The 27,560-nt window shown below is 40.0% G+C and overlaps 1 protein-coding gene across 1 annotated transcript in view; it reads right to left on the bottom strand.

Annotated features, from left to right (window-relative positions):
- The window catches only part of ANKS1B (ankyrin repeat and sterile alpha motif domain containing 1B), a 410,716-nt gene that overhangs the window by 22,645 nt on the left and 360,511 nt on the right, over positions 1-27,560 (bottom strand). The window contains 3 exon segments of the mRNA XM_030447180.1: positions 2,399-2,474; positions 6,578-6,706; positions 25,027-25,206. Of these exon segments, the coding sequence (XP_030303040.1) occupies positions 2,399-2,474; positions 6,578-6,706; positions 25,027-25,206 (385 nt within the window).

The raw sequence follows: 27,560 nt of genomic DNA, 5'->3' as shown, positions 1-27,560 counted from the left end.
ATGGAGAAGCTAAAGCTACATTGATGTAAAAATGAGGTACCTAATTTTCATCCACATTCCTCAAAAATCTTTATGTGGCTGACTCCAGAAAGATTAAATACTGTCGGGAAGAAGCTCAACATAGTAAAAGGCTACACTTGAGGTAGTGCCCCCCAGCATGTTTCAGATTGCAACACATTACAGATTTGAAATATATAAATAGAAAAAAAATGTTACTAACATTAAAAGATGTTGCTTTACCACAGTAGTACAACACTGTAAAAAGTCTTACAGATTCTAAAGACACTGGACAAGCAGACAGAATTAATTACCTGAGAAGCAGTCAGCTAATATATCTAGCTTTTCACTTCTTTCTTGTAAGTGAAATATCCCTTTCAGTATATTGAAAATAAAATACAACCATTAAAGAGTGCACATATTCAATGACAACCTAGTGATACTTAAATAATGAACGTATCAGCAAAAATTCAGGATGACTTAGGACAACCTGGACTCCCAGCTCTTAGACACCAACTTTCAGAAAACAATCAGAGGAAGAAAGTTTTGGGAAAACACAAATTTATCTTACTGGGAAAATTATGCTAAAATAATGATCTTTTCTCATCAAGTCAATATTTTTTTTTCCAACTTGAATATGATTAAAAGGACTTAAAGAATAGGTGAAATCCTGATTAAAAACTTTTAATCAAACCTCTTCACAACAAAAATCCCTCAAACCAGAAAATAAGCATTCTCTAAGCACAATGGTTTCAAAAGAGAATGTAAAAAGTGAATCTATGTAAACATCATCACTGTATTATATAAATGCCCTGTATGGCACTATACACTACTAGTGAAACTCCATTATTTTTCTAGAAAAATAGTATTATAAATAAAATTTTTCAGTTAATTTTTTCAGGTATAAAATTTATATTTGCCAAATGTATTATTTTAAAAAAATATTTAAATGGCTATAAATTATTTAGAGTGACTTTTTTTGATGTTAATCTTCCTAGTTCAGTCAAATAAGTTACTGCAGATGTCAAATGCTGCTAGGTGTCAGATTCTGCCCAAAGATCTGCACCAGCACATGCCTAAAAAATGAAACTTCTAAGTCTGACAGTTTGAAAACTGGACTGGAAGCTGATGTGATTGCAGCCTCCATTAATTCCCCAGAACATGTGCATACGACTGCAGATCCCACTGTGTCAAGTTCTTGGGTTTTTTGGTTTTTTTTTTTTTGGAGTTTAAGCCCAGGAAAGGAAGAATGATTAGCATGTAATTAGCTGAAAAACCAAACATCTTTAGGCAATCTAGCAGGCAAGAATTGCTGCCTGCCCTTAGCTAAAACAGCTTGTACAGAAGTCTGTGTGCTGCAGATATGGGACCAATAGGCAATGGTTGTCTGATTGCATGAATTTTACACATCTTCCAGCTCTTTAATTGATCCAAATGCCACATCCAGTGCTCAGAGCCATCTTGCAGAAAAGACTTACAGTCCACAGGATTAAGGGTTTCATTGTGTAAGGATTTTCATCTGTGTGGATCTACAGTGTTGGTAGACCACCAAACAATTATATTCTTCAACAATTATTCATGCCAGGCCATGATATGTTTGTCACCTCTATGAACAGGTGTGTTCTTATTACAACTACAAGTGGGAACAAATCATGTAGCTGGCCCGTGACTTGTGATGGGTTTCCAGCAGTGGGATGTTCCTTGGAGAAAGTCTGAGCCTCACTCTAAGTTTCTACAAACCTGTATCAAGCCAAAGAACCACAGGGAAACACATCCTTACCAGTTTGAAGGAAACCTAACTGGTTTTCCACCATTGTGTGAAGCTGAATTAGTTCCCTTTTCCTCCTTCAACCAATAACTGAGTAACTCACTCAAAATAAATGGGAATACTTGTCTGAGCATCCATAGTATTACATGACTGTAGGACTAGACCCTAAGCAAAAAAGCAATGGCTTTGGGAACACGTTAATATATTTACTAGTACATATTTTACATAGTAAATTCAATCTAGACTATCATATGCAACCTATAAATTCAGTTTATAAAAGCAAAGTGATAAGGGCACATTTAAAGTGTGTGAAAAGTACTTTGAAACAAACTTAAAAGAAGCAAGAGAAAACAAAGTATGCATTTGCTTTTTTTTTTTTTTACCTACAACATGGAAAATTAAATCTACCTTTTCATTTTGGTATTACTTGAAATTAAGATAAAAATTATTAGTAACATTAAAATTATAAAAATTAAGATTCCATCTTAATTTTTACAGACTTTCTACTGAATGTCAGTGTAAATGAAAGGGCAGTAGAAAAGAGGTAACAGAGTACTAGTAAAAGTAAGAAAGGCTCAGCACAAGTAAATTATTTAATAATTTGATCATAGAGAAAGGAATAAATTTATTAACTTACCCTCATCTTTGCACATGCATCCTGTGTTGACTCTGTTCCTCTTAACTCTTTTACCAGCATAGAACCTAAATACTAAAATAAAAATCCATTAAACTTAAATTAGCTAAAATTACAGAACAGCCAAACATCTGCAGAAATGTACTAAAAATTCCTAAAAAACCTCATCATGGTAGCAGTCAACTTAATATACACCCTTAGAGGGTTTCTTTTTCACTCTGCAGATGTCTCATAAACCATTTAAATCAGTGTTAATCACCCTATGAAAGAAGGAACGCACAGCAACAAGTGTAATGAATCAGAGCCCTCTGAATCTGTATATGAAAGTCTTTTAGCTTATCACCTCAGTCATTCAAACAACAAGCAAACACTACATATTCTATCTTAAAAATGCCATTTGATTAAAAAATGGAAAATCAGCTTTTTTTTTTAGCTGCCATCTGCCATGCTCATATTGCTCCGTGTGCAATCACGTGGACGTGAAGGGCAGCAGCGACGTTAACCTCTGTGTACTCCCTCTGTAACTAATTTATGTGCAAATAGAAGAAGCTGATGCTGGCAAACAGAGGAAATAAATCCAAACGGAAAACGGGTTTAAACCACTATTTTTTCCTAGAAAAAGGCCGACCCTGAACTATTATTTGAAGCCTACACTGAATCTGAAGGGTGGCCAGGGGAGAGGAGCAGTGTGGTGCTGATGCTGGGTCCTGGCTCAGCTGGATGAAAGCCATCATGCTCTCAGAGGAGCCTGCCCATCCCTGAGGGTTCACAAGGCAGCAAGTAACTCAGTGATGTGTCCCCTTTCCTACCTGCTCCTTTCTCACTATGCCACTCCCTGCCATGTGCAGTTTGATCCCCTCTGCACCCTGACAGCGGGCTCTGCTCCTCTTGATTTGTTCCTCTGAGGTCTCAGTACCTCTCTACACCATGTCTGAAGGACACTGCTCCTCCAGGGAAGGAGCTGGCTGCATCATCCCTGCTGTTCCTGCCTAGCAGCAAGAGGTCTTGTTACTGCTAAGAGGGCTGAGAGAGTGAGCCACGATCTGCATTCCTCCCACAGACACTATGGGCATTTGCATTTGTGGATGTGCACAGATTGCTTCTGTATTTCTATATCGTGGCACACGTGAGTCTGGCTTAACCAGGGAAAGGGGACAACAAGCTGCTCTGTCTTCTCCCCAAGCACAGAGGTGCCTCTCTTGGCATTCTCACTGCAGTGCAAAGCTGTGGCTTCTCTTAAGTCTTTGGTCCTAAGTGTGTGACACAGGGCCTGAAGAGAAGCCAGACCATGGTGAGAATGGGGTAGGTGAGCTGCAGGAAGGGAGAAAAGGCCACAGGCAAGTACCTCTTCCAAGGAGATGCTGCAGCAGCCCAGCAGGGCTGCCTGACTCATTCTATCACACTCAGTCCTCTTGAAAATAGCCTAAGCTGACCAAACCAGATAGTCCTCCGGGTTCCCCTTAAACAAGGACATTAAAAAATAAGTTCAGGTACAGCTAGAATACATTGGAACTGAACAGAAAGTGTAGTGGTGCAACTCTCTGGTGTGTTGACCTAAACTGAGATATTTTCTTTAAAGCCTTCACTTCACACTGTGTACAGCAGGAGTCTCTGACCTGCAAGAAAATGCATAAATATTTCAGTGCAGACGGTAGCCAACACAGTAATTAGTGAGAAACACTTCACAGGGCACTATAAATGGAAGGGTGAGCAACACCAACACTACCAGAAAAACACAAGCAGAAAGGAACAAATGAAGGGCATTCCTAGAGGACTGCAGATGTGAAAGATTCATAAACCAAGCAGCTGCAAGTCCAGTTGGGGGCTTGATGGTGACGTGAATAGGGCTTTGGGCATTAATTTGATGGGACGGCTTGCTATTGCCCTTGCAGAAGAACAACAAATTTAAAGCAAGCTCTGAAATTAGAAAATTAACAGAAGTGTACTGAGTTGAACTTCATCTTTCTTTGGATTCTGCTGCCTGATATATGTGGTACCCTTAGCCTTCTCTGGGAAGGATGCAATTTTTTAACATTTTTTTTAACAGACTGTGGCACAACAAATTGGTATTTCCTGGAAAGCTACTAGTTGGTCAGGCATCAGGGAAAAAAAGGCAGTGCTTTAGAGCTCTTGGCAGAACAAGAAGAAGAAACAGAAGAGTCAGGCAGCAAAAACCCTCAGCTGCAGGCATTCCAAAGTGCTTCCCAGGGTGGGCTGTGGAACAGAGAAGCAAATCACAGACGTACTGTCCAATTTAGTTGTCATAAAAAATCTGAAATTCTAGGAGGTGATTTTGTTATCCTCTGACTCTCTGTACCTATGCCTTCTCAAAGACCCAGAGCACATGGGAGCCATGCAATTAAATTGTTGGTTGCCCTTTGAGTGATGTGACAGACATTGAATGCTGCCCCTGTTATAGCCTCCAAGCCAGGGTTTTCCCCCATAAGGCTGAAGTTATTACAGCTCAGGGAGCTGAGACAAGTGCAGTAATGCACAGTCCTTAGGAAAGGAATATGTTTCCTTAACCAACAATAACTTGGGTATTTTGATTGGGTGATTCCTTAATCACCAGTAATTTGGATATACCTGGGCATTCCAACTTCATTTAATGATCCACAAGCCTTCCAATCTGCTACAAGGACTACATCTGATCATGAATTTACTGCTGGATCAAGTAATGAGATGAGGCACTCTTGAAAGAAACCTGCTCACTTTACTGAAAACTGTGAAAAATATTTAAGGAATTAGAAGTCACTAAACTTTTCTTTTCAATTTGAGTTGCAGAATAGGAGAAGAGCAAGATTAAGAGCAGGCAAGCTGGACCTTGACTTGCTGAAGAAGGCAGAAGTTCTAGTTACTTTCCAAGGAGAATGAATGCACCCATGGCAATTTCTACTCCATAAAGGTCTCATGGAAGACACAGATGTGCCCCACTGAGACAGGTTCATAACACTCCTTCTGCCCATCCTCTGTGGGAGCCAGGCTCTGACCCACATGCACTTAGTCTTTAATTCCTACCTTTCCACATAGGCTTTAAACCAGGTCCAGCAGCCTCCAGCTCTGCCCCCAACTGCTCCAGTGTTTGGTGAGCAGAGCATTACCCAAAAAAGCACTAAAGCTCCAAGCTCCTTCAAGTGAAGAGGGACTAAACCCCATAGCTTGGACAAGTGGTTAAGCCCCAGCTATTATGCTAAAGTAACTACAGCTACTGAGCTCCAGTCCTTTGTGAAATGTCACCCTGGCTTCATTAAGTGGCCACCTCTGATGAGGACACAGTGGTTTGGGAAGCACCTTCAGCACCACTAAGAGTGCTTTCCTGTAAAGCAGGAAGGGGAAATGTAAAGAATTGAAACAGGCCCATCTTCAGATCCCCAGAAGCACCAGCCCCCCTGCCCTGTTGACAGGGATCTCAAGGCTTCAGAAAAGTGTTTTTCATTTAAAAATCCGAAGCCTCTGAATATGACTTTGTATGCTTCAGGAGACCTTTCTATCTTTCATGTGCTTTTACAACAGTCAGAAAACACTAATTGTCTTTAGCTGGAGAGGAAAGCTTCGTTTCTCCAGGGGCGGGAAGTGGGAATCAGCTACAGATATCAGGAGGTGAAAATAAATACTGCCTGCCCTGAAGGAACGGACTGATACCAGTACTTCAAGTAGACATCAGTTTGGGAGAGGTCTGAATGTGCCTTTTTCTTATGGATGGAAAACACTGATTCAGGACCCTGATCTCCATCGTCCCTAGCTCCCTCCCCCAAAAACAGGTGTGTAAAAAATTCAGGCAAGGCAATATTTATTTTAACCACTAAGCCCACAGCATTAAGGTAGGTGTGTGGATCCAATATTACATTTTACTGTTTTTCCATAAGGACCAGACAGGGATTTGTGGCAGCTGAGAAGTAGGGGTGTTTTCTTTTCTCTCACTACCACACTTCCACAACAATTAGTCACTTATTCAGTGCCATTTCTCTAACACTCACGATGGCTACATGGACTGCAATATATCACAAAAGTCATAGCAAAAAATACTGTGCACCCTTGTTCCTCATTTATTACAATTACAGTGTTTGTCATTAAAAGTCAGAGAAAAAGATTGTAAATGAAAAAAAACGAATAGACTATCAAAATCTAAGATTCATATATCTACCCCAAACCAAACCACTTAATTTACCAACACTTACAAATGCCTTATAATCGCATGACTGGAAGATGAGTTTCTCTGGATGATGTTGCCAATATTGCACAGGTGTTGATGCTGTGGCTTCATTTGGAGGTCGCAAGGTAATTGAAGGCTCTCCCCAGTCTCCTGTCTGAAAATCACAGTTATGCCAGATATAAGAGAAGTTGCAGACAAATTCGTGATAAAGTACCCTTCCAATGCTGTACTCAATTCACAGTAATGTATTTTCTACACATAGAGCCATGTTACTAAAAGAAGGGAATAAAACTGCTACAATATTTTTCATGATTTAATTTATAATCCAAAGTCATCTACTGTAGTGTTTAATGAGGCTTTAATTGAACCTATTTTCTCTGAGAATAAAATAATTAGGCACTGGAAATGTTCCTTAAAAATTAACCGTTTACAATACATACATGAGGATGAGAGCTCTTGAAAAAAATTACGAGATGCACAAAAATGCCATCCACAAATTCCGCTGTGTGTTTTACAAGCTTTTCTGCACAGTTAATAACTCTTCCATTATCCAGCACACTGGATAACTGATAACTAACTTTACTAACTGGCTAAATAACTGAGTCTTTGCTTTGAACTGAGGACTTATTATACATTCTTCATATATATGAGGCATACTTTAATCTCTTTATGAATATTTACTTTGATCACCTTCTCTTGATGTCTCATTGTATAGTTACTGACATTGCCCTTCCGCATTCATCATTCTCATTGATAGAGGTGATTGCCTTCCTGAGCTGTCATTGCCCTGTTTTCTTCAAAGCCTTCAGAGAACATGGAGAGAACTGCAACTGTCTGCCAGAACCCTTTGCAGGACAGTCTGCCTCCTTCCAAAAAGAACCAGCACAGGCATCAGTACATGAATGCCCCCAGCACGGCAGTGTTGGTTTGAGTCTCACGTGCCATTGTGAGACAGACATTTTCAGACATGGCTTTATTGGACCCCCTTAGGGGCTCTCCCACCTTTCAGGCTCACAAAAAAAAAAATACTATTTTTAAGTTATTTATTGTTTTAACTGTCATCTCTCCTACTTCTGGTTCACAGGTGCTCACATTGCCTGAAAACTCGACACTAGGGATGCTGCCAGACTGAAAAAGACCCATGGATGGAGTCCTTCTCCTCTTCACATGCTCTCTGCCATCAGCCCCACTTCACCCCTACCCTGTCTGGTTTCATCTGTCTCTGAATTCTGCTCTCCTTCCCTCTTTGTCTTTTGGGCATCAGGTTTCTCATTCCTGATCCTCCCTCCTCTCATGCAGGGTCTCTCTCAAACTATTTAATCCTCTCCTACATGAATATTTCAATTTGGATTATGCTACTTCTTTCTTTACCTGCGCTTATCTCTGTATATTTTCTATGTATGCCATTCTGCTAAAATATGTGTTGAAATAGGCAAGGAATTGCCATCAGTGTTTCACACAGAGTATGGCTAGAAGTTAAGACTTTTAAAACAAGAAGTTAAGCATCAAAAACACATGAAAAAATTCATATTGAAGACATGCAAGTCTGGCAAACTCTCACATTCTACTAATTAAATCAGAACAGGGTAAACAAAACAAGTACATCATTTTCATGTGTCACAAAAGAATGAAATGACACACATTTGCACAACTCTCCAACGAAAAGCAAGATATAAATTTGGAAACATCAACATAACACTGCCAATATGGTAACTTCAAGCAAGTGAATATAATGAAACAAGTTGGACCTAGTTAATATTGGCCCTATTAGCACACCTACAAATTGTAGAGTATTATAATTTCTGTTTTGCCTAGTTAAGTTGCCTGTGTGCTGCGGATATATGACTTCAACCTCAAATTTTGAAAGGAAAGCAGCAGCAATTGCTTCAATTTTTGGCACTTGGTATCCACAGAAATGAATCCTTCTGACCACTAATGTATAAAACCCTTCATCATAATTAATCTGAAGTGGGAATTTGATTTCTTTTAAGAAGCAATTCTCCTTCTAAAATAAGGTTTCAATCATATTATGAGGGCTAAGGATCTGCATCCTTATTAGTGGAGTTTGTATTTCACCACAAGAGAAGATGGATTGCATGCATCACAAATTCTCACAGCGTTGCTCAGCTGCCTCTTATTAACTGTTCAAGGCCATAGTTAACAGACCACTTGAAACAGTCCTTCTTTTTTTTTTTTCCCCTAAGACAGACTCCTGCATTTTCTGTGTAAGGAAGCAGATCTCAGAAGGTACATCCTACCCATTTAGCAAAAGTTTATTATGGTGCAAGAGGAGTAAATCCAGGAGAGAGAAGCTATAAAAGCACATCTTTTATCCATTGGTCTTTCCACTGAGGAAGCACAGGATGGTCATGAGGTAGGGACAGAATTCCTATGGAATAAGGTAGTGCTCCAAACCCTTCCGTGTCTCTGTTCTGCAGGTGACATTCCTCACATGCAGAAAATGGACAGTACTGACATAGTAAACAGGGTACATAAAGAGTAAAATGAGTATATCAGTTTACAGTTTGACTCACAGGAAAGATATTAAAAAGGAAAGATAGGATATTAAAAGTATGGAGAATAGCATTGTTTCTGTCTGTAAATGACAGAGAGTAACAAGAGGGACAATGATTACCTCTCATATTGGTTCATATTGGTTTTATAAAGGAGCTAGGAAGTATTAATCATGAGGCAATAAGAAATAATCTTCAACCAGGTCAATAAAACTAGTGTACAAGACACGTAGAGAGGGACTGTGTGGAGACCATTCATTTGTATCATTCAAGTACCCACTCCTTTTAAATTAGACAAAACAGAATTGATGCAATTGCTGTACATGTCCCTAGAATGATCTATACACACGACACAGCTGAGGTTAGGGGCCCACAGAGACAGAGGATTTCTGCTGGTCCTGACAGCAGACCACTGCACCTGAAGACTTTTCATGTAAATCAGTGTCTTGCAGAGCTAGCAGCTACTAAGAAAAGCTGCATAAAACTAAACATCACGGGCATATTTTCTTATGATGGAGGAATAAGACGTTATATATAATAGCAGAATTTTCTTTTGTAACTGTAATCATAAGTGATTTTCAATATTCAGCAGAAGTGGCTGTGGTTTCTTTTCCTTTTGTTCCTCACCAAACTCTTTAGATTTTTAAACCATACTCTTGGCTAGTATTCAGTACCTATTTTGACTGAGTTATAACAGGGTAGTCTCCAAAGCCCACATCTATGAAGATACTTAGAAGTGCAATTCCTATTACACATTCTCCATACAATTTTATTTTCTGGTTTGTTTTTTTTGTTGTTGTTTTGTTTTGTTTTTAAGGGGTGAAAGGCTCTTAAACAAGATTTAGACAGCTAAATACTTTCATAAATCCGGGCCTAAAAACCTCTACAGGAAGAAAAGGAGCTTCTCAACTAACTGTCTGAAGTCAAATATTGGAATTCTGACATTTAGGATATAATGTTGGCAACCAACTTCAGGTAAAATAGGTAGGAACATCTTTGAACTAGAGAAGACTTGAAACAAGATGTCTCAACACTGATGTAAAAAAAATGAATTAGTAGTTGTTCTAAATCAGAGAAATTTGTGTCAAAGAAGTCATGGTGATGAAATGAGTTTCAGAACCTTCATAAGCACCTAAAACTCTTTCAAACCATGTAGAAATGTTAATAAATTACAGGACCAACTATGATTTTTAGATTTAATTTTTAAAAAGAGATATGATAGGATAAGGATTTTCTGGTTTGAATATTTAATTTGCAATTATAAGAAATAATCAAACATTTAAGCTTATGTATTTTTTATGACACAATATACGTATGGAGATTTTTCTCTGATGAAGTTGAAAGGCAGGAGATAATTTATTCGTCATCTAACTTTACAGCTCATCAGACAGCTGTGCAATTTATCACATGTTTTTTTCTCTACTGCTGGTGTTTTTTTCCTAACCTCCCCATCCCTTAGGCAGTGCCTTTCCTCTCTCTGGCCTCAGCCACCTTGCGAAAGAAGATTTTAGCTTTATTTTGCAGATAAAATATCTACATTCAGAAAACAGTCTCAAGTCAGGTGCCAGAGTGGTAAAGATTCAACTCTTTTACAGAAAAAATATTTACTGTAAAAGGCTTTAAGATAAAAGGCTTTAAAGACCCTGAAAATGGGCATTCAGTGCCCCAGAAAGGGTCAGGTGCTTGATGAAAAACACTCTATAGAAGCTGACTACTGATATTAAGTAGTGTCTTACCACTGTTGCACACTCTTCTACCTCATCCTATTAGGGGAGATCTGTATTTGACTCACATTAACCTAGCTGAAGAGGCAGTCACAGGTAAGAAATATTCTCAGAACAAATTCTATAAAACTAACACCTGCCTCATCTTTTTCTGAAAGTTTCAAGTTGAAAACTCTCCATGCTACAAACAATAATAAAAAAATCCCCCAAACAACACCAAAACACAAAACCAAGAACAAAATCCCTTGGTTTTAAGGTGCTTGAATGTATTAATTTTAACAAGGATCACATGTGATAACTTTTCACCTGTTAAAGCCTCATGCCTGGTTATGGTAACATACATTAGTCACCATGACAACAATAAATTTGAGCTCACATAGATACAACACTTCTGGTTGAAAAATTAATAATTTTCTCCCTGTAAGTACTTTAAATGTTCTGTGGAACAGCCAAATCCTCATTATTTGCTTATGTTTTCATTCCTAGAAGTGAGAGAATTTTTTTAGGTTGTTTTATCTTTGCTTTTTGATATAATGGAAGCAGCTTCATGGCATACTTACTTTTTAAAAGCTTCTAAAGCTCGGGAGCCAAAGCGGCCCCTCTCTGGCAGAAATGCTCTTAGGAGGTGTTTATATGAGAGTAATTAGGAGAAATCTGCAGCTCCTCTAACACACTATGCAGAACTACTGGCTGTCGTCCTTTAGCAGGCTGCTATAGGGATCACAAGGTTTTCTCTCATGTGCACAGCACGTGTGACTCTGCTCTGATGTGACAAGCGATGAAGCTTCAGAGCAACCATCGACGCTGCTTTTAATTCCCTGCAAGTGCCTCTGCAAACAGGGCGTGCTTCTCAGCCAGGCTACACGTCAACACAGAAATAGCAGCACAACACATTGTGGGGGTGAAACTGTGCAAACGGAGCTGTTTACACGGTTTCTCGGTTTGGAAAAGTGAACAAACAAAAACATCAGGAACAGAAGTCAAAGCTCTCGCTTGACTGAGACGGCTGCTGCTGATCCCTCTCCCTCCCTCCCCATTCTGTATGTACACCATACAGCCAACAGATGCCAACCACACGGCACAATACATGAATGCACGCACACAGAACCCCCAAAGAGAGCAGACAAGTTACAAACTTTGGTTTTGTTTGTGTTCTGTTGTTTTTTTGGTTTTTTTTTTTGGTCATTTCAGCAACATGACACCGGTAGATCACACCATGGCAACAGACGGTACACCCATAGAGTGACAACATAGCCATTTATCACTGTATCTTACATTATGAACCTGATGAATCGATGAGAAAGGATATCCTGCATTCTGGTTGCTCCAGATCTCACAGACAGAGGACTGCTAATATAAACAGAAAACTATATCTCATCTTGTTAATATTAATGCACCATAAACTGCCAAAAGGCATGAGTAGTTAAGAAAAAGGCTTGCAATAACATTAAAGAAGGAAATAAAACAGCTGTTAAAAGTAATTTTTTATTTATTTGCTGACAAAATATATTTGGACTGACTGGAAGGAAACACAGCTTATTCAGAGATTTTAGAAGAGGTTTCAAACTGTGAGTACAAGAAAACAATTTAGTCAGAAGTGCCGGTGATGTAAAGAGATAAAGTTATGCAGGCATAAACAGAAAATGCAGAGAGCAAAAGAAATACTGGCTACTTTCAGCTTTTGGCAGAAAAGATGTTTGAAATCAAGACCCCAGTGAAGTTTTGATGTTTGAATCTCTGCTGGAGCTTTTCACAGGGAGAGAGGAAGGCAAAAATCTGTCAATACAATCAACAGGAAAAATAAGTTTGCTTTGTAATGTTTACCAGAAAAGAATGCATTGCAATTAAGTGAAGCAGTTGCCCAGCATCTCCTTCCACGAAGAGTTCCCTTGCACACAAAGATACGGATATTATTACCTTTGGCATTGACCATGATTCCGCTGTATAAATTGAAGGTTTCAGTCTACCTTCTATCTTATTTTACAGCTAGTCTGTAGTAGCAAAGCAGAGTTAGCATACTGTGCCATTGCTAATGAAAGCAGCAGAACTAGGCAAGCATAGCATTCACCAGCATCTTTTACATATTTTCTTGTTTGGACACTCATCAAGAAAGCATCTGTGACACCTCAGCAAAAGCTAATATAACATGTTACAGTAGCCAGGCAACTAAAACAAAGCATCAGGCATTGGATCTGCCCACAGTATTTCTGGCAGGCAGCAACAAAAGGCAATAAACACGCATGAAAAATGCAACTGCAGCATCCAGAATAGAGAGCAATTAATATACCAGTAATTTAACAACAGTAAGAATGTGCATCGTTGATTCTTGTCAGCAGCAACAGCAGCAGGAATTTAGCACTGATGCTTAAAACAACCCAAAGAAGTGCAACTCTTCTTAGAAATATGGCTCTTGCTCTTACCTTTTGTAGCCTGAAATCTGGCCGGTGACAGACTAGGTTGTCACTTCTGGTTACTGTCAGGGCAGGCTGGCATCCTCTGGACTGACTACTGAGCACTGCCAGACAGGCTGGTGGCTGCCTAATGTTGTTAATTGTCCCTTATTTCCTTCATGATTTGAGATGCACACACACACATCCCTTTCTCCAGCTTCAGTAATTCTTAAATTTTATTGTGCCTGGTTAATTTCTTCTTCCCCATTCTTGTTTCTGAAGCTATTTGCTCCTCCTTCATGATGGGCAAGGGTCTACATTTGGTTTATCATTAGCTAATAAAAACTTTGCTTTTACTTTATCCTCTGCAACTTGCAAGAAAACTGCCTTCCTCCACATGATGAACACATATCCTCTATGCAAGGCAAACACTACTCCAGCTACATCTGCTGTGCAATTATTAGGACACTGCACTAGCTGGCACTAATGACCTTTTTTTCTGTATGCCAATCAAACTGACTTCTGGATGCTCCAGCCATGCCAATCACTGCTATGGCTACGCTTGTTTGCTTGGGGATGATTCCTGCATGAGGATCCATGACAGGAGGTTTCACCTCCACTTTTCAAGAGAGGAGTAAAAGAGAAGGCATTTCCATGCCAGGTGCAGCATCCCCAAGCATCTGGTAATCAAGAAAACATACTGCAGTGTTATTTGGACACACTTACTGAGCTCCTGGAAGCAGTAAGGGAAGGCAGCATGGTACCGTATGCTAGCAGAGGTTTTATTTCTGCCCAGCGCTGGCACTGGGTCACTGTGATGCTGTCATATTGCACAGCCAGTTCTCACCATCTTGTCATTTTGGAGACAGACGTGTATCCTGACATCCTGCTCCTCCTGAGGACTGGCTTTTATGGAGTGGTGTGCTACCTGGGATGGAGCAGCCGGTGCCTGTCCCCATGTGGCAGAGGAGCGCGGCTGCTGCGGTGCCACAGTGATGTCACGATAGGGGCCCCGCTGCCCTGCAGCAGGCAAACCCAGAAATACACCAGATCCATCTATCTGAGGCTTTGCTACTAACTCGAGAACCCCAACCTGCCCCACACTCCCCAGCTCATCTTCTCCTAAACATGAATTCCAAGGTTAGCACTCTTCCCCCCCCCCAGAGTTGGGACCTCTCATTTTGGAGGTCTTCTCTGACTGGGGGAATTCACTCCTATGTATTTCACTTCTTCTTTCAAAGCAGTAGAATACAAGCTGTCTTCAACCTCCTTAATAACTGGAGCAAAGCAAAGCAAAACTCCAATTCTTTGGAGTGAGAAGAGGGCATAAAAGTAGATGCTTGTAGCACTCACCTGTGAACACAAGGTGTGAACACAAGTTCTGAGTCCAGGCCTCTGCTCCAAGGACTGTTCAAGTGAACTGCCCCTATCACACAGACCTACCTCCAGAATTGAAGGTTTGGAAGAGCCAGGATTAAGCTAAATCATCTTTAAACACAGGTGACTTGATTTATTAAGTCTATAATGAATCAAGTGGACCAGCAGAGACTAGGAATTTCCCATGACTGTATGAATGCCCAGTCTGAAGGGCAGCAGTGCAAAACTCATTACTCAGTTTTGCCCTCATTAATATTTGAATGACTGAGGTACTGAAATGCACTGCAGAAGGAACATTAATTTTACTGAAGGTAATGAATTCAAATTCAGAAGCCAACCTTTTCTTTGTACCACTGTAAAAATATTTAGCATTTACTATATACATATTTTATGTTTTCAAAGTACTGAATTTTTTTAATGAATTATGAAATCCCCAGAAGTACTAAAAGTTGCATACCCCTGTGATGAAGAGGAAGTAATCAAGGAAAGGAAAAAGGTTAAGTGAGTATCTGAGGCCAGAAAATAGGCAGTAGGAGGGAGAACTGGGATTAAGCTTCAAACACTAATAATTTTCAGCTCCCAAAACATATGCCCTCAAAAAGAAGGAAAATAATTCAATCTCTGTATGCACGTCCACCATAATAAACATAAATACACTTGGGCAATTCATACCACTGACACAGAGGTTCTGTGAAAAAGTGAGTTTAACAAAGAGTATTTTCCTAATGATATGGTAAAGAAGAACAAAAAACTATCATCAGATATTTTCTGATGAGTATCAAACATTCTCTTATTCTTTCCAAAAGATAAATGCTTACGAGTACCTTAGCTATATATGTCCCAAACATAAAAGTTTTCCCCATCTAGTTATCTATCACTCATCTATCTTCCTTTGCTCCTCAGCAATTGCAATTCCAATATGATCACTTTATGACCGTCTATTAAAAGAATTCAGGACATTTTCACTTCTTTTATATATTAAACTTAATCTGCTTGATTTCAAGGAAATGCATCACTTAAGAAATAAGATTTCCTATTGCTATCTTCCTCTGTGACAGAAGACAATTATATGCACAATAGTGCATAATTACTTCAGACACCTGTTGTAAAGTCAGTAGCCAGTCATATTACAAAGTGTTTGTACACTTCCATCTGCTTCTGTCTAACTATTTATATATTTACTGGAAAAGCTGTAGAACAGTACACATACAGGTCTTCAAGGTTGGGGTGTGCACTGGAGGCAACTGAATGTTTCATGAGGTAAATAAAATCGTCTAGAGAGAACTTAGTTTAGGCTTCATCCCTATAGACATGGAAAATTTGGTTGATAATGTGAAGACAGAGAGTACCTGTACTAAAGCTGATCACACACCAGTAAGACTGATCATGGAAACCATATACTTTTAAAGGAGAAGAAAGGAAGAAAGCACCAGAAAAGAATAGTTGGACAGTAGATGCCGATGGAAGGCATCTGGGTGGAAGGCAGTTCTGATGCATTCAGCACAGCGCAACAAATTTCATTCAGCAGCACTTAAGGAGATGTCCAAGATTCACCTAAACTATGAGCAATTATGCTCAGAAAGTCAGAAGATACTGAAAGGACCAAAGAAGGGCTAAAAGAATACAGGAAATGGAAGAAAAAGATTTGGAATGTTATAGCCAGCCTAACTGCAAGGACCAGCAAGTTAATACACAAATTATTTAAAAATCCAGCCATCACCCTCGTCCTCCTCGTCTATAAGACCTTCTGACTTTGCTCCTGGGCACCTGAAATAAATACTTAGGAAAATTTGTACTCTGTGTGTATATTCTTACCTATGGAGGGTAACAAAGAAAAAAGCATGATCTTGCCTGCCATGATACCAGACAGAATTTTCTTCAGGTGGGCCAAGAAAAATTCAAGATGAGGTTGTTCAGTACAAATAATCTCAGATCAAATTTTCTTCCTCTGCTGGTAAACTGGCTGACTAAATCATCATCAGCAAGGAGAAACACAGCAGGACTCTGACACTGGCTGTGAGACTCCTGATGTGGTGACATATGATGTGTCTAATATACAAACTAGACTGAATCAAAATGTAGTGGTCACTCAAGAAGTTGAAATGCATGTTTAGAAAGTAACTATTAGTGCAAAACTGAACTGGAACATGCCAAGCCAATCTGCAATGATTTGCTCCATGCACTGGCTTGGAGGAGTGCTAAGGCTTTTTTAGCAAAGATACAGAGTTAAGGGACTTTCCAGGATGGAGTAAGAACTGAAAATGGATTTGATGAACTACAGAAACCAGTTAGATGAAATCCAGTAAGACAAAAGTATTCTTTGGGAATGTAAGATTAAATACACAAATAAAACAGCAAATGAATTGGCAGAGCAATTTAACTGGGAGGTGGGGAAAGCACATAAAAAGATCTAGAAGCTTTAGTATACTTCCAATTAAGCACAGTGGTTTCACAAAAAAATAAGCAAATACATCACAGGATAATTCAACGTGGAAGGAAGCTCAGGCAGCTTCCATTCCAAGTCCATCTTAAAGCAAGAACCATTGTCAGGTAACTCAGGGCTTCAGTCAAGACCTAAAACCTCCAATGTCAGAGACTGGACAGCTGTTCTGAGCAACCTCTGCCCCTGCTTGCCTGTCCTCATAGGGAGAGGATGTTTTTGTGCCATCCAACCAGCACCTCTTCTCTTCCAGTTTTTGTAACCAAAGTTGCCTTTTCTCCAACCAGCCCTGATCTCCCAGACTCTCCTCAGAGGGCAAGTGCTCCAGACCCTGACCAGCTTCGTGGCCCTGAGCCACTTTGGTGGCCCTGGTCCACTATTTTAAATAAATCCGGCATTTTTAAATAGTAGCATATTGTAAAAGATGGGAAGGAACTCCTGTGCCATATGCAGCAATGAGTGAGTTCTCATATAGGGAAGGATGCAGCTTTAGCCACTGAACTTCAAGGAGGATGGAGGCACACTGAGGGATTCAAGAGAAAGTAACAACAAACAAAAGTCTAGAAAACCCCAGGCCATGGTTAGGTAAACACGTGTCTCCAATAGTATGTTGATCCCCAGGATGATCCAATCCATTTGTTGGTGACTCCTGATTTTCTGCTCCCTTCTCCACCTCTCCTGAGCAAGACTTGTCCTCTCCTGCTCTTCCACATCATAGAGCTGGTGCACAGGAAAAAGAGGATCTACTGAACATGGCCTTGGGGTTTATTCTGCCACCACCTCTTCTGCTGCCTCACAGAAGGGCTGAGCCTTGAGAAATTGCTCCCATCCCCTGGCACTGCAGCCCCAGTGGAGTGCAGAGGGAAGGAGAGGAGCAGCAGCAAAACCTGCTCCCTCTGATGCACATTATCTAACTCGATAAATATAGTTCAGTCTAGCTCCAGAAATTATGAGAATTTTGGATCAAATCCCAGAAAAATCAACTTCGGCATGGCAAACAATCCTTCAAGGTACAACACCCGAAGGAAACAAATGAAGATCAGATGAATGGGGCTGTCTGTCCTCTTTTGTAATTGTCACTGTAAAAGTTTTAGGACTGTGGGAGAGCAGTTGTACCATCTCAATAGATGGTGCTTCCCTGAATGTTCCCAGAGCTCTGGGTAGAGCCTGTCTTACCAGCAGGAAAAAGTGCAGCTCTTCCTTCAAGAACAAGATCTTCAGACCCAGAGAGTGAGGAGAAATACAGAAATCAGTATTTCTTCTAGAGAAGCAGAAATTAGAAATAAAACTTCTTAGTAGAACAAGTATTTATGTTTTACATGGGTATATTTCTTTGACTTCTTCTGAAAATACTTTACACAGCAATTTCCAGAAAACCACTGGCCATCCCAGAACAGATTTCTTGTGGAAGGGCGATGGGTGATGGATGTGAGCAGTGACACCCTGCTCCAGGTCACAGTGCACCCTGTCAGCAGCACCTAGTGTAGTTTCCTTCACATGAACATGCATGCCATGGCCAGCACACTTCTGGAAAGAAGAAGGCTGGCCCAGGACCAGAGCGAGCCAGCAAAGACTGTCCCCTCCAGCCAGCAGCAGGGGCGAGAAGCAAAGCCAACCTCCCATGTCAGGGTTGGTGCTCTAGGTTCTGTGCATCTCCACATCTTCCTCCATTCAGAGCCAGACATCTTTTCTTTTCCTCTGATGAGAGAAGACCAGCAGCAGAGCTGTGCTTCTCTCTCACCCAGGTTACACCCTCCTTCATGCCGTCGTGATCTTCTCTAAGAGGCAGCCAGTTTTCACTTGATTTTGATTTTCACTTGATTTTGAAGGACCAACTGAGGGTCTTCCCAGTGGTTTTCTAAGGCTGCAGATGCCCTGCCCAGCTCCTGGAAGTGCAGCTTTGAAGCTTTGTAGATGGAGCTCTGACCTTGCGACCTGGGGTGAACAGCCAAGCCTCTTCTGAATGAAGTGCCCGTTCTGCTGGTGCTGCTGGCTATAAGTGAACCTCAGCATTTTAGCTTGGCATAGATGGTATAAACTTCTGGACAAATACCACCAATACAGTCTATGAGTCTTTGGCCCCTAAACATTAGATACAGGTATCCTCATTTTTAGTAAAAAAAAAAACCAACCCGAACCAAACCAAAAAACCCATGAAAAGAAACAGGCTCTTTCAGCAGAGCATGTCAAACATTAAATGCAACATTCCTCCAGCAGCTCAAAAACATAAATGGTAGATATTAAAATTCATCTTGGACTCTGAATTATTAAAGTTTTCAATAAGAATAGCTTATTTGACAGTAGAAACTATCTCATTTCCATTTTTCATATAATCTTCATCCAATTTTCATACAATTTTTCTAATGCAGAGCTTCTAGATCAAAAGAATGAGTGTGAAAAACAGTAAATTAAGAAAGAACATCTGTCCACACTTTGAAAGAACATCTGTCCCCTTCTTGGTGTAGTATTTATGGCTTCGGTTTGGATCATTAATACCCAGTATAGAAGCGGTTTCCTTAATTCCATATGCTGAAGCAGCATGTAGGTATGATCCACATCCCACGGTTTTATTTCTAAAATGCTAGCTTAGTCTTGAAAAAAAAAAAAAAAGCATCTTTTTATTCAGACAGAAATCACTTATGTTTGTATAATATCTTTATCAGTTTACTTACCCATTAAACTACAATGCTGCAAGGGCTTATGGATAAAGTTTGTTGGAATTTACAGTTCAAGATACAGCCCTCTGTGTCATTAATATCTATCTGAATTAAAAAGACAGCTGTCAGTAACAGCTATACCATGCAGCAAAAATAGATTCAGCTAAGCATTTTTCTTTTGATGTTATATTGAAGGTCTTCGTAGTTCAGTCATCTTTCCATATTAAAATGAAATGTGCCTGAAAATATGAATCTTGGAATATTTTTTTTAAATTTTACATACTTGTATTTAAAATGGCTGTCTGTTCATCCTCACAACATACACTATCTTATGCTTATTTAAAATGGAACTAAGAAACCTTAGAAACAACAACAGCATGAAATAAACTAGACAAACATATTTTTGTATATATTGCTTCTTAAATCCACTGGTAAAGAATTCTGCTATTCCACCAGTAATTGCAGCCATTCATAAAACCCATTCTTCATTGCTTCTAAGATAATCTCATTTTACACACCAATACTCTTCTGGGAATACTTTGCTTCATTCACAGTAATCTTTAAATCCTGTCAAAGCAGAAGAGACAGGAAAACAAAGAGGAATCAAGGAAATAAATAAATAAAATAAATGGTCATATGTTGGTTAAAAGTTAAAAAACTAAAGGTGGGCAAGAGTTTTTATTTTCAGCTTTTCAAGCTTTTAGTGTCACCTTAGCCAACTTGCAGCATCACTGTACCTCAGTTTTCTTACCTATGAAATGGAAAACATGACTTAAAACTCCATAGCCCCACAGTGCACTGGAAACATGAATGCATTAGCATCTGTGAAATATTTGGATTTGAAGGTATTATTTCAGAAAGCAGAAATATTTCACAGTTTTCCTAAAACCTTCCTTTCCTAACTCTGTTTCTGGTTTTATTACAATTTTCCTCTATGTTAGATAAAGGATCTCCAGTACTAACTCCATTTAAATAATCATCCCTGCATATCAGTCCTAATTCTGCAAGGAGTTATCTCACAAAATAAAGTTACAAAGCAGAATCCAAATAATCAGGGTAGCTTTACTTCAAACTTGCTACCCAGTCATTACAATGACCTTGCACTTAAACTATCTTGTCCTAAAAAAAAAAAAAAAAAAAAAAAAGAGCCCTCAGGCTATGGGACCAAAGAACCCAGAAAGGCTTTCAAAATTAAGTCTGGGTTCAGCATCTCTGAGAAAGAACTTCTCCTGCCAGCTTTTGTGAATAATTTTTCCAACCCTCTGAGATCCCTCTGTTAAGACATCCTCCCATCGCAGCCCTCTGGGGTGCCCCCCCATATGGACCATGACTAAGTTTATCCTACCAGAAAGCTTATTCTGACTCATTACTCTTTTTTTTTTTTTTTTTTTTTTTTTTCTTTTTAATCCCAGAGGCAGACACAGCCTGGAGCTCTCCCTGAAGAAGCCCCTGCCCACAAAATGACAGACACAGCGACAGATTCCATCTTGGGGCACAGAGACAGATTCCGCCCCATGGGGAGAGTATGGATCAGGATGGAGGTGATTCTTGACCCATCTCTGCTTCTGCAAGGAGCAGTGTGGGCAGAAGAGGTGCTCCTTGCTCCTCCCTGCCCATCAGCCTCCAGAAAGCTTTCAGCTTTCAGCCCCAGCTTGGTGCAGTGCTCTGAACACCACATTGAGATGCTTGATTGTGGCTCAAAACAACACATGGCACAAGCTGCTGCAGTAAACACCAACAGCCTCAGGGCTGGCAGTCTGGGCTCTGCTTGCATCTAGTACCTAAAGCTTCTCTGCTGCCTGGAGAATTATGAATCCTGGAGACTTGACATTTTAATGAACTTAGCTATGCTGCCTTTTAACCTCCAAAGCTCTTCCCTGCAAATATTTTCTGTTTTCTTCTCCATGATTTCAAGGGTGAATGAAAAGCATGATGCCTTCAACATGACTCCTCCTATTGCTTTTGGTTGGCTTTGCCCATGTGATTTCAAGTCTATTTTAAAGGTTTAAGCAATCTTAAGAGCAACCTCAGCTATTTTAAACTATGTTAATTTGTTCATATTAATCTACAGTCTGCAGCCTCAGAATTCAACATCCACAGTCAACGATGACTCAGGCTACTCAATCCTTCCTAGGGTTTTTTTTCCATTTTTTTTTTTTTTAAAAAAAAAAACCATCTCAGAATCATCCATATTATCTTTTTGGCAGCTGTGATTTATCCAACCAGATGTCAAAGACTTTCAGATTTGGATGACCAACTTGAGAGTTGGACAACCTAACCTATTCCAGTGGGGAACCTAAACTGGTTAGATTCATTGTTTATATTAGGATTTTCCCCTCTTAGGTCTCAAATAGTCTGCTAGGGACTGTGAATGAAGGTACATGCTGGCCTTGAGACAAAACCACCCACATTAAGTAAATTTAAGTAAATTTAATCAATGTTTCCCCCAGGAAACTAAGTGTTGTATTACTTACAAGCAGATTTTATTCTGGTTTAGGTAATTTTTTTAACCCACTCAGCAAATCAAAGAAAACCAGATTTAAATTGATGCACTCATTGTTTTAAGAAACACTGGTTGTTATCCAATGCAAAGATTAACATGCTTGATGATTCTCATATAAAAGTTTGGTGAAAGCATAGGCCACAGTACAGATGGAAACACCAGATCTCATCATGTTTTCACAATAGTTTCAGACTTAAGATTTTCAGTTGAGGCTAAAAATAGCCTTATCCAACACTTCTGACAAAATCAAGTTCATGAGAGCAGTACCATGAATAAACCCTCAGTACCATGTTGGACTCTCTCTTCAGGGCCATATGAACACCCATCAATCTCATAATGAAGAACACACCTGAAACCCTTTAAAATAAATTTAAAAAATGAAATAAATCGCAGCATCAAAGACGTTTTTATGAATCTCAGTCTACTGTAGCATCCCATAAACATGCACATTCATACAGCAGCATGCAAACAGCATAGCAAAGAAAGGGTTAAGAGAAAGAATATCTGCAAAGCAATTCCAGTAATCACTCTAGATTATACTTTTGTGAGAAGTATTCTTTCTGGAAAGCAGGACTGGTTTGAGCTCAGAAGTTCTTGTTGATATGACAAAAGCCAAAGGAACCTGCAAACTGCAAGGAGGGAGTTGCTGGATAAAACATGGAGCAGAAGGCTCATGTTAAAATCACTTGGATCTCCTTTGTTTCCCAGAAACAATTATTTTACCTTTAATTTCAAAGGGGCTTTAGGGAAAGAGACTGAAGGAAATATACCATATTTTATCAAAGCACATATTGCAAAAAATAAATTTAAAAATCTATTTTGGGGCCAGAATGGTTGATGAAATCCCTGATTAGCCTCTTAATGGGGTGAGTCCAATTTAGTAAGAATGATCACCAGAGGGAGTCATTGACTTTCCCATTAAAGTCAAAGGGAATTTTACATATCAGGAATGCAGAATTTGGGGGCAGAGCTGAGAAAGACTCCAAACAAACTGGAGTTCAGGGACTAACACAGAACACCATTTTATGGATTTAATCTGAATCCATTTTCCCCTTTGGAGTCCCAAAGGATGATTGCTATATTCCACAGTAAAAGTTAGAAAGAAGGCACCAAAGTAATTCATTTCGTGGGTACACATTCACACACACACATACACACAAAGAAAATCCCAGCATGTAACTGGTTTGGAGTTGTATAAATATTAACTACTCAGTTTTCTCTTTGGATATGCAACATTTCATAGTCCTTCTGGAAAAGGAATTTTTAACATCCCAAAGAAAATCTCCAGGTGCCATCCATTTATGTGCCAAGAGGTGCCAGGAGTTTATCATGTCTCTTGGGAATATCAGGACTTCAAATAGTGAAAAAATGACACAGTGAATTGATGGTATGGTTTTTGGATTCAGGTTTTTTTTTTTTTTTTTTTCCCTTCAGTTTAAGTGACTAAAAGAGGAAGTGAGAATAGGGATTTGTCAACCAAGTGATAAAATGAACTAAGTAGAACCAGTTTACTCAGCTATGAGCAAGTGTGTGTTTCACACTCAAACACCTAAATTTCGTGACCTTCAAAGAAGTATTTTCATGTTACAAACTGGGCTTTTCCTTGCTGGTCTTCAGCTCAACCTTGTTCTAGCCAAAAAAGCCCAGCAGACTTCGGTTATAAAACAATCCCATTCACTAGGCAACTTTCCCCTTAATTCTGTACAATAAAGATCATACAGCAGAAAATTAGAATATTAAACTAAGGCAAGGAACCGGCCCCACCCAAACCAAATGCAATTTCACTTCCCTAGAAATGTCCCCCGAACAAATGGAATTCAATTTGTTTCTGTGTTCCCAGGTAACAGCAGCACCTTGTTCTGCCTGTTTATTTAATTACTTCTTGTTCATGCAATTAGCTGGGAGGCTGCAGCCTTTTGCTCATTACGTTAACCTATTTGCATAGCTGCTTCCACTTCCAGGCTGAATTTTGGACAAGGGCTCTTTGCTGGGCTGGGGCAGGGGGGAACCACTGCGAAGCCTCACGCAAGGCAGCAGGCAGCAGCTCCAGGAATCAGCCACTCCAGGAATCACACGGGCTGCCCATCTGCTTCTGATGGGAAAGCAAAGCTCTGCTTCCAAAGCACTGCTTGGCTGAAGACCTGGCTGCCTTTCATTTTCAGGCACCACAAAAAACCCTAAAACAGCTGAGCTCATCCTATGGCCATCCTATGGCTTGGACGGCTGTCCAAGCTTAACTTTACTGCTCTCCGCTCTGGTCAACATATACTTGATTCAAAATTCTCAGTACCCTTATTGTGACTGGGTGCAAAAATTTAGCCATGAAGACTGCTTCAGGCTCTCTTTCATAAACAGATTAACATCCACCCGAGTCTGGTGCTTCTGCGATGCTCAAATGTGTGGTTGCAGGTTTTTTTTCAAACACTCAAGAACACCCCCAGATCACAAAGTTTAGCAGAATGCTGACCCTCTCCATTAATAAATGCAGCAATCATCACCCCTTAAGTCCTCTGGCAGTGAACTGAAGTCAGCTTGTTTTTATCTAGGTTGCTCAGAAATCTGCACTTTCTTACAAAAAGCAGAGGCAGAGTCGATGCTGGTGGGAGTCTGCATCCTCTGGTGCGCAGGACACACCTCCATCTCTGCCTCCAGGCACCTAAACACCTCCAAAATTCTGCCTCTCAGGAGAAACTGCACACCAACTCACTCCATTTGAAATACAGAGAACTGGAACAGATAGCTTGGAAAAGCTGTCAATCTTTGTGGTTTACAATTCAGCCTTCATATATGACCCACAGCTATGGTTAGGATAAGGTCTGTAAGCAACAGCAGCAAGGCACAGCCTTTCAATGGCATCGTTTTAACCCTACCTGTGCCATCTGCCTCTCCAGCTTTGACCGGGGAATATCATCAAAATAGTTTTCATTTCTTCTTCTCCTTGCATCACCCTGCATGATAATGTGGGGAACGTCCAGGGAGCCACCAGTAGTGAAAGTGCTTTGGCTAAGTGATGGAGACAACTGAGGAGGAGTGTGGTTACCACTGGGTTCCTGGACAAAGAGGAGAAAAATACATCATACTAAGAATAGCATATTGCTGACTTCAAACCATGCATTAAAAAGTGTATTTTAATTACTCATGCTAAAAAAATGTAAAGAACAGTTCCTGAAGTAAAGGTTACTGTGGATGAATTTTTGAGATTTCCTACCTGAGGTGCAGAGCCCATCTGGAAGGAAAAATAATTCACTATTTACATAAGCCAGTGGCAAAATCTCTCTCCAAAACCTCCCTGTGTAATATAGTCCTTTCTAGGACTGTTGGAGAGATAAAACAGCAAGTTGCTTCTTATCAAGGCCTAAATAAAGCCATGATTTAGAACCAGCTATTTATAAGATGAAATACAGTCTCATCACTTCTGAGCAGCCACACTGAGCAGTGGAAGTGATTTGAAAGTGGTTTGAACTTTAGTAATGTGTCTTGCTGGAAAAAAAGAAATGCACAAACATTTATAAAATACAGACACTTTGCAATTTTTATAGGTCTCACAGAACATCCCTTTAACTTGAAGAACTGGATAGCAGGAAGAAGCTAAATAACAATTCCTGGAATGCATGAAAGCACCTGAGTACAAATATTGTACCAGGCTTTTCTTGTAATTTGTGCTGAACTATGACCTTGCATCAGTCGGTGTGCAAGTACCACAGCAAATTGATACATGACCTCTACCTTATTAGATCCTCCTGCTTATACATTTTTACCAGGATCTGCCACCACGCTGCTTCCAGCCAGCCACTGCACGTATGTCTGGAAATACCTGTTCTTATGTATCACTCGTTCCAACCCCAATTACAAATGTTTGCATCCAGCTTCACTGTCTTGGAGGCTGCAGTCAGCAGGAGAGGAGCTACAGTGCACTGTCCAGCCAGGCTGGCACACACCAACCCAGTGATGACTGGAAAATACTTCTGGTAGCAACTGGATGGGGAAACACACTCCTCTCTCATGATATAGGTCACTGGGCTCAGTTCCTCTGACTCTAGAGATTTCTCTGACATGAAGTTTTCTGGAGGCTGAGAAGGTACCCAAGAGTGGGTTTGCGTAGCGCAGACCTTGTCTAAGTTATTGTTGTAATATTATATTTAATACTGAACAACAAGAAGGGGCTGAAGACATTACACACTGACAGGATGCAAGGGCTTGCTCCAGTGTGCATGAAGGGTAAAAACCCCTGCATTTTTATTGAAAGAAAGAATTAAAGAGAATATGTCACGAATGATTACACTGAAGCAAGCCTAATTCTGTAAGGCATCAAGGTACTTTACTCCGTGCTGTTAAAGGAACAAGATCTAGTGCAAGAAACCAGAGCACCATAATATCTTCCAAACAGAAAGTTGCAATTCTCTGCATGTGTTCAAGTGACAGTACCACCTGATATTAATGTTTGAAATGGAATAGTCTACATGACATTATTCCTTACATAGTAACAGGTAAGTATTTTCCATGTTGGTTGTCTAAAACCAATTGTTTAGCAAATTTTAATTAACCAAGATGTTTCTTGTTTTTTATTTCTCTAGCTTTCCTGTGATATGAGACAAACACCTGACATTTCCCAGGGCAAAGAAAGGAGTATTTTCCTCTTAGGAATAGTCTTCTTCCCTCCTTAACAGAAATCCACCTACATTTGACCCAGTTAAAAGCTTCTGAAAAGCTGGAGTCTGCACATGCTCAGAAGATCTGGTGAGGCATAATCTCTAAAAGCTACCCCTGGGTCCTTCAAAGGCCCAAACCTGAGTAGATGGTGCAGATGCCTCTGTCCTGAAAATAACATGAGGGCATCAAGAGAGATGTATTCTAATGCTTGCTGCCTGCCCCTCCAGCCAGGTAGGTAACCTCTTCCTATTCTATATCATGACTCACACTCTGTCAGCAGACTGATAGGGCCATCAGCACATCAAAGTGACAGATGCCTGGGCTATGGACATACAGATTCCAAGTCTCACAGAACTTTTCATATTTTATCAAAATGCACATAAAGAGGTAGTTCACTCAGAAATCTGTATGGAAGGACCGTTGCTAACAAGGCAATACAGACAAGAATTACACAGTCAAGAAGTAAAACAATTACAGTGCCTCTGCACTGTGGAACAGTATGTAATTGTATGATTTTATTCTATCTTCCCAAAGTCGTCCTTCACAGCACAGATGGATCCTCAACTGTGCAGCATATTGTCATATACTCAGCACTGTGTTATCATTAGTTATCATGTAGTCAGTATTTCATTCTCACCCTGTTTTGTGGCCACAAACCTCTTGCCTAAACTCTATTCAAATCCTGCTCTGAAGATAGGATGAGTAATAGCGTCATTTTCATGATGCTCGTAAGTGCTTTACAAATGCCAGTCAA

Source organism: Calypte anna, chromosome 1, assembly GCF_003957555.1.
Source record: "Calypte anna isolate BGI_N300 chromosome 1, bCalAnn1_v1.p, whole genome shotgun sequence".
In the NCBI taxonomy this organism is placed as follows: Eukaryota; Metazoa; Chordata; class Aves; order Apodiformes; family Trochilidae; genus Calypte; species Calypte anna.
The sequence above is the reverse complement of the archived record's forward strand: the minus strand, read 5'-3'. Positions and strand labels throughout refer to the sequence as shown.